At 44.6% G+C, this 7,691-nt stretch overlaps 1 protein-coding gene across 1 annotated transcript; it reads left to right on the top strand.

The window, feature by feature from the left end:
- Positions 1 to 1,089: 1,089 nt before the first annotated feature.
- Positions 1,090 to 7,144, top strand: LOC104505296 (death-associated protein kinase 1-like; the record flags this gene model as incomplete). Its single annotated transcript, XM_010152686.1, has 4 exons — positions 1,090 to 1,249; positions 3,045 to 3,267; positions 4,979 to 5,167; positions 6,947 to 7,144. Coding segments are annotated over 4 exons (770 nt in total), but the record flags the coding sequence as incomplete, so codon positions are not given.
- Positions 7,145 to 7,691: the final 547 nt, after the last annotated feature.

Raw genomic sequence — 7,691 nt, 5'->3', positions numbered from 1 at the left:
CAAACCGTTCTGTGATTCTATTAATATCTACTGCAGTGTAATGTCTACCCCAGGGATGGTTGATGCTTCCACCCAGACAGAGGTGCCAAAAGTCAAGGCTGGAGTGCAAATCACAGGATGTGGGAAGTGCCCAGACATTTCTCCTGAGGCAGGAGCAGACAGCAGACCCGCATACCAAATGTGTGCCCAGGGGGAGGTTCTCCTGCAGCAGGTGGCTGAGCTGCAGGAGGTGGAGAGAAGGCTGTGGGACACCAGGGAGTCCGAGAAGAAGTTAGACAGCACGTCCCAAGTGCAGTCTGCAGTGGACCCATGGCCAAACAGCCCCAGACTCCCCCAGCACACACAGAAGGGAGGGAGACCAATACTGGCAAAGAATCGACAGTAGCATGGGCAAGGACCAGCAGGAGGAAGAGACTTCCCCCAAAGCCTGAGGTGTCCTTGCAGAACCTCTTCACTGCTGTGCGAACAAAGAGGAAAGACCCAGACGGTGGTAGAGAACAAGGCAGCTCCATCTGCTCCCCATATAATGACCAGCACAACTAAGAGAAAGCGACGGGTGATAGCAGTAGGTGACTCTCTTCAGAGGGGTAGGGAAGCACCTATTTGCCAACCTGATGCACCCTTTCGAGAGGTGTGCTGCTTACTGGGGTCCCCTATAAAGGATATCACTCAGAAACTACCAAGCCTCAGACAGTCTACTGACTCTTACCTGCTGCAGTTGTTTTACGTGGGCATCGGTGATGCAGCCAGGAGCAGTTTGAGGACTATCCAAATGGATTACAGAGCCCTGGGGGCAGCCCAGGTAATGTTTTCATCAATCCTCCCAGTGAAAGCTAAGAGATTTGAAAGGGTCAGTTGAATCTGACAAATCAACAGTTGGCTGCAGGACTGGTACCACAGCCCCCTGGTACTTCAGCTGCTTAGATCATGGGACTCACTTTGAGAAGCCTGGTCTGCTGGCAGCTGATGGGGTACAGCTGACAGAAAAGGGAAAGCATATCTTCAGGCAAAGGCTTACCAAGCTGGTGAAGAGGGATTGAAACTAAAGTTGCTGGGCGAGGGGAACCTCAACCCATCCCACTCCTGCAGGTTGGAGGCCAGTGCCACCACCAACAGATGCCGAGAGACTGGTGAACAAGACAAGGGAATTCCAGCTGTTCCTGTCGGCAAGCCGTCTCCACCAGGAGCCCACCTTAAGTGCCTCTATGCGAACGCATGGAGCATGGAAAGTAAACAAGAGGAGCTGGAGGTGTGCGCACGCCTGAGGGGCTGTGACAGCTGCTGTGACTGGAGTGGGTGTCTTTAGGAAGGACAGGCAGGGGAAACGTGGATGAGGGATTGCTCTCTATGTCAGAGACCAGCTGGAGTGAGTGGAACTCTGTCTGGGGACAGATGAGTTCACCAAGAGTTTATGGGTCGGGATTAAAGGGAAGGCAGGGAGAGGGGGATATTGTAGTAGGAGTTTGCTACAGGCCATCTGGCCAGGATGAGCAAGTGGATGAGACTCTCTGCAGACAGACGGCAGCAGCCTCACGGTCACAAACCCTGGTCCTCATGGGGGACTTCATCCACCCCAATATCTGCTGGAGGGACAACACAGCAGGGCACAAAAAGCCAGGAGGTTCCTGGAATGCGTCAATGACAACTTCCTTATCCAAGTGACAGAGGAGCCGACGAGGAGGGGAGCCACGCTGGACCTTGTTCTCCCCAACAGAGAGGGGCTGGTGGGGAATGTGAAGCTTAAGGGCAGCCTTGGCTGCGGCTTTGCGAAACCTGGTCTAGTGGAAGGTGTCCCTGCCCATGGCAGGGGGGCTGGAACTAGATGGTCTTTAAGGTCCCTTCCAACCTAAATCATTCTATGATTCTGTGATACAGAAATTGCTATCATCCTCTAATTGATGAGAAGCGGAATTCAGATGGGGAGTACTGGCACTGTTGTTAGCCTCTGAATTCAAAGTATCCTGTTACAGTGACATCCAGATGCCAGTTTTGTAAAAGGAATGCCATTGTTCTGCATTGTACTTCTTTTTTTCTTTTGGACAGTTTAAAAAAACAGGGATTGTGGCAGTGGGTAATTGTTACTGGTTGTTGGTTTGTTTGGTTTTTTTTTCCTTTTCCCTGTTTCATTTGCATCTGTCAGCAATTCTTTTACTGCCCTGAGCAGCTGAGCTATGTTGGACACAATTTTTTATTGTGGGAAAGGAAGGAACTGCTGCTAATAATTTGTGTTTTAACAGGATGGGAAAACAGCAGAAGATCTCGCCAGAGCAGAGCAGCATGAACATGTAGCCAGTCTGCTTGCAAGACTTAAAAAGGTTGGTAACGCATTAATTTTAACAGATTTTCATGTTTTTAAGATAACCAAGAAAAGTTTCACCATGGGACATCATATGATAAGATACTCATCATAAAGCTGTTGTAGAAATCCTTCCTGGAATGGTGTCTGTCTCTTCCCCTTGCTTAAAAGCAGGTAAAAGCAGTGTTTACCTTGCAAAGAGCAAGTGGAAATGAACAGAGAACTGGAGGAGAGGGAAGAAGAGAATTCTCCTAATACAAGAACTACAGGAAAAGTTGATGCAAAGGAAAGTAGAAATGCACGTGAAGTTTTTTGGATTGGTCAGGTGGTAGCTGTCACTGCAAAATTCTTCAATGCTGCATGTGTGTTATATGTAAGATCATGGGTATTTGTTAGGCTGCTGAGAATCATAGTTAAGGAGAATGGGTACTGAAACACGGTAGCTTTTCCTCCTTTGCCCTCCTCATCAGAGGTCAGGATGATCCCATTCACTGACATTGAGCCTGAAGTCACATGTGATTGTCATGAAGGCTCAAGCTGTCTCTTGAGCACAAGCACTCAGCTGTGCTTTCTCTACCTGCCCCTGCCCTTCTGCCAGTAACTGATTGCTTTTGTGATGAAGCAGATGGAGGGATGGATGAACACCAGCCTGGCAAGAAAGCATTATCTAAACCCTGTCTTTTGACTTTGGTGGGAGGCAGCATTTCCCTGAAACACGTTCCAATTTCTTCTTTCTGTTGAATTTTAGGATACGCACCGGGGGCTTTTTATCCAGCAGCTACGGCACACACAGAATCCGCAGCCCCGGATCAAACTGAAGCTGTTTGGGCACTCTGGCGCTGGAAAAACAACCCTCGTAGAGTCTCTCAAGTGTGGCCTGATACGAAGTTTTTTCCGAAGACGTAGGCCTAGGCTTTCCTCCACAAACTCAACAAGATTCCCCCCATCTCCTTTGTCTTCCAAACCTTCGGGTATGGCTTTGAAGCTGTAGTGTTTGAACGAGAAAATGTTTTCCTTTAGTCTGTGTAGCTGCTAAGGTAGAGCTGTTGGCGGCACTGCAAAAGACAGGACAGGCTAAGCATGTAAGAAAGCAAAGCCAAGTGGAGGGGGTATTGACTTCTCTATGTGCAGGCTTGTACCTAAAGTAAGAGCAAAGAGGAGCAGCAGGTGTGGAGGGTGTAGGACTAGTTGAGATGCATAAGTCAGCTTGGAGAGTGGAGGACAGGGCTTGTGAACACTGGTGTTACTTTTCACAGGAAGTCTTAGGCCAGTGTCATGAGCAGATACCACGATGGTGGCTTTGGGGATTCTATCTTTTCAACCTTTTGGTTAGAGTAGCTTCAATAAACTCTCTGCAAAACTGAAACACTTGCTGCATCTTTATGTGATCTTTAAGAATTAACGGAGGATTCAGAACTGCCGCAGATGCCTTGGAGTGCGTTTCCATAATGTATAGGTGTGGATAAGCCCAGTTAGAGGTGTCTGAAATTGTCTCTAAATAGTGTGAAAATGGAGGTTTTCTAAACTGAAGTAAATGTGTGCAAGTAATAGGGAAGCTCTGCCCGTGTAGCACCAGTTGGCCTGTATGATGTGAGAAGAGCTGCAGGATGTGGAGGAACTAGCTAGATTCACACTTCAACATGTGCCTGGCTTTGGAAGAACCCACAGTTATGGCAGAAGGACACTTGGAAGAGTAGTGACCTATTTGACCAGATAGATGCCTTATCTGACACTGAGGCATCAGTGTCTGAGGCATCAGTGTCTGATGTTCTTTTAATGTGTAGATTTTTTTTCCTTGTTTCAGTATCTTCTTTTTGGATTAAAATTGTTATATAACATGTAAATATTGTTAGGTGTTGACAGAATCAGATAAACATTTAAACCAGAACAATTTGGTCTATACTTGATCACGTGCTTAAGTTTGTTGAAATTCTGTAAAAGTAAGTGTGTGAATTCACCATGTATTTATTTACAAGAGTCTAAAGATTTAAATATTACAGTATAAGATCAAACATGGAAGTGTAGTTTTACAGCTGACAGGTAGCTTCTTTCTGTACTAAGCCCAAGTACTAGAATTCATCATCTAATGGAGGAAATAAGTCTTTACTCTCTCCACTAGATGGTGCAATTCAGTTAAAAAGCCCTTTCATTTCTCATTTACTCTTGGGGAACCTGGATTAAGTATGGACTAAAGAAATGGTTTATTAGTAAATAATTTTGGCTAAGGGCCTGCTTTTTTCCTCCAATTCCCCAGAAACAGTTGTTACAGAGTCATATTTTTATCCTTACTTACAGGAATTAAGTTAATAAATATGTAGCATTTCCATGCCATTAAAAACAACCCATGCTATGAAATTGCGGCCCTTAGCAGGTTATCTTTGCAACACAGAAAAACTTTAACTATTGAAACCAGCTGTTCCCAAATCATTCAGGTTTTTTTATGCTTCCCACCCAGCAATGTATCTGCTAAAGGGCAGCATAGAGGATCATCGGAAGATTTTCCTTTTCATCATTCAGAATAAGGATGTAGTTGTGTACGCTCACAGATTGGTGGTCATTTCTTTTCTTTGAAGAGCAGTTTGGGTTTTTTAATCAGCTTTTATGCCTTGCAAATTTATTTTGAAGTGATCGGGTTGTGATTTTCACATGGTTTGTAATGTCATTCTCCTTTCCCTGACCCAGTTTCAATAAGCATTACAAATCTTTATCCTGGTTGTGAGAATGTCAGCGTGAGAAGCCGTAGTATGATGTTTGAGCCGGGCCTGACCAAAGGAGTATTAGAAGCTTTAGTTTCACCTGCTCATCACTCTCACTTCTCTGCCGACGACCAGTCCACCAAGGCCATTGACATTCAGAATGCCTGCTTGCACGGTAAGCAGAACCCTGGGCTGGCATGCCTTAATGCTGAGGGACAGTTAATGCCATGTCGCTTCCTTTTTAAAAATAGAAATTAAAAAAGTAAAATCTGACTTGGCATGGTAGTGACTGTGGTTGAGAATCCAAAAGTCGTGGGGTTTGGTTTAAACAGAAGGTAAATCTGCATCACATTCTCTACATGTAATACACATAGTAATCACTTGTGTCAGATCCTTATACATAGAAATGTTCTTGAGATTAAGTACGTGTGGCAGTAGGACAGAGAGGTTTGGTATAATGGGAGTGAGTTGGCAGATGGGCTACTAGTGTGAAGGCTCCTATACCTCTACTATATGTCGTCTGGGGATTTTACCAGATTTGATCTGGTCGCGTAGACCCAAGTGTCCTCACCATGTAAATGGTTCCCAGCTGTGTGAAAGACCTACCATTCTTGCCCCGTGACAGGGATGGAGCATGTTTGATGAGCCCTGAATCTCGCCAAACGTGGTGAGTGGAGCTTCTGATTTGGGGTTTTTTTTGAAAGGAAGCTAACTGCTCTGCAGTTGAAACTAGTCAGCAGTAAAGAGAGGTCAGAGAAGTTGTCGTAAATGCAGATAAGCTTTTGACTGTGAAGACCATACAAACGGTGCATATACCCCACCAGCCATGCTAATCACTACATAGGTGGTAAGATTTCTCCCGGTGGAACCTATTCTTAATAAGGAAAATGTTTTGCACACCTTAGCAGCTGCAATTTTGAGGCCGAGTTAGGATTAGTCAAGGTTTTATTATGAGGGGAGACTTTTGAACTAACATATGCAGTGACAAAATGTTTGTCCTATGTGCAAAAGAGTTTGGCATGTAGCTGAAGCTTGTTCTTTGTCCAGGCTAATTTCCTCTTTCAGTGTATTTTGAAACCAAGTCAAATTCTGCAGTGAAAGAGAGTTGTGCAACAGACTGTCAGAAGGGGTTTCTTCTGTTTCCCTGTGCTGTCTTGATAGAGAAGGAAAGTGTGCACATGGGTGAATTCTGAATATCTGTACACATAACCGCAGATTTGAGGTTTCTGGCTTCATCTAGAAGTTTGAGGTGCATCTTAATCGACGTGTATTTAAACAGAGGTAGTACAGGTGCATCAGGCTGATCAAACAGTGAGTCTGGGAAGTGCCATACAGTGCAGTGGGCAATTACTTTTCTCACCTGAGGCTGAAGGAGATGGCAGAAAGAAGCACGGTGCTGTTGGGATCCTTAACGTGGCAATTCTTCAGTCCTGACTTAACCACGTGATGTGCATAGTACAGTTCTGTAAAGCGAAGGAGGCTCTTTGAGAATGCCCTTCATCTGGTTTTGGTACCAGCAGTGGCAAGTTAAGGAGAAAAATTAATAAAAATGTTGAGCTTTTTTGGGGTGAGCAGGAAAAGAATGAGAACCATTATTCTTGTTTTTCGGGGGAATTAAAAGATCTGTTGCTGTTGTGCAAGGCAGAGTTTAATGTGTAAGGCTGCATGCATTTGACACGCAGGTGCTTCCTTGTGGCATCCAGCTAAACGTCCTAGAGAAGTGAATGTGAGAGGAACAGATTGTGAGGACCCCAACTTCTCAGCCTCTGAGACTAACTGAAACCTGTTCCCATTGTTCGTGGTTGCACTTGCAGTCTTGCTTTCTCATGTGCACAGAGTCTACCTTTGTGAAAGTTTAAATCAGATTAACTCTTTTGTTTGTTTTTCCATAGCAGAAAGATGTTTCGTGCCTACTGACAAAGTGTCATCTCTTCATCTGTTGACTGTTTTTCAGGTGTTGGTGATTTCAGCATCTGGGAATTCTCTGGGAATCCGGTGTATTTCTGCTGTTATGATTATTTTGCTGCAAATGATCCCACTGCAATTCACATAGTGCTTTTTAGTCTTGAGGAGCCGTATGAAATCCAGTTAAACCAAGTGACCTTTTGGCTCAGTTTCCTGAAATCCTTAGTCCCAGTTGAGGAGCCAATAGGTATGCTTTTCTGCCCACTAATGAAATACTGTGGGGCTCTAAGATCAATCTTCTTGTGTTACTCTGCAACTTCGTATATACTCCATGTTGGCTGCTGTTATGTGTCTTCATCCCTAAGCTTTCAAAGAAATTTTACATAAGGTTTCTTAGAGAAAGGGAATTTTATCTGTGGAGCAGGCCTGGAGAGTTGTACACACTGCTTAGTCCAGCTAAAAGGAGTCATGAGGTGCAGTGCAACCTCTTGTGGCACTGGGATTTACATCTCTAAATGGCAGATGAAGTTTTATGTCAGGTAAGGTTCATGGAAAAGTGTTTCAGAGGATTAGATGCATTCAAAAGCAGTTTTAGATGCATTGCTTAAATTCTACTGTTATCTAACCCCAATTAACAGTGTTTTCAGTGTAAATTAGTCTTGTCAGTGAGAACAGAACAGAATGACACTGTGGAGTGGCATTACCTCTCAGTCCATGCCATTTTAACACGTTTTAGCTTGAGCTGTATTTGGCCTTCGAGTATGCTAACCTTTGATACATTGGGCTTCACAGAA

This window comes from Eurypyga helias, unplaced genomic scaffold (assembly GCF_000690775.1).
Source record: "Eurypyga helias isolate BGI_N326 unplaced genomic scaffold, ASM69077v1 scaffold13935, whole genome shotgun sequence".
NCBI classification, from domain to species: domain Eukaryota; kingdom Metazoa; phylum Chordata; class Aves; order Eurypygiformes; family Eurypygidae; genus Eurypyga; species Eurypyga helias.
The sequence above is the reverse complement of the archived record's forward strand: the minus strand, read 5'-3'. Positions and strand labels throughout refer to the sequence as shown.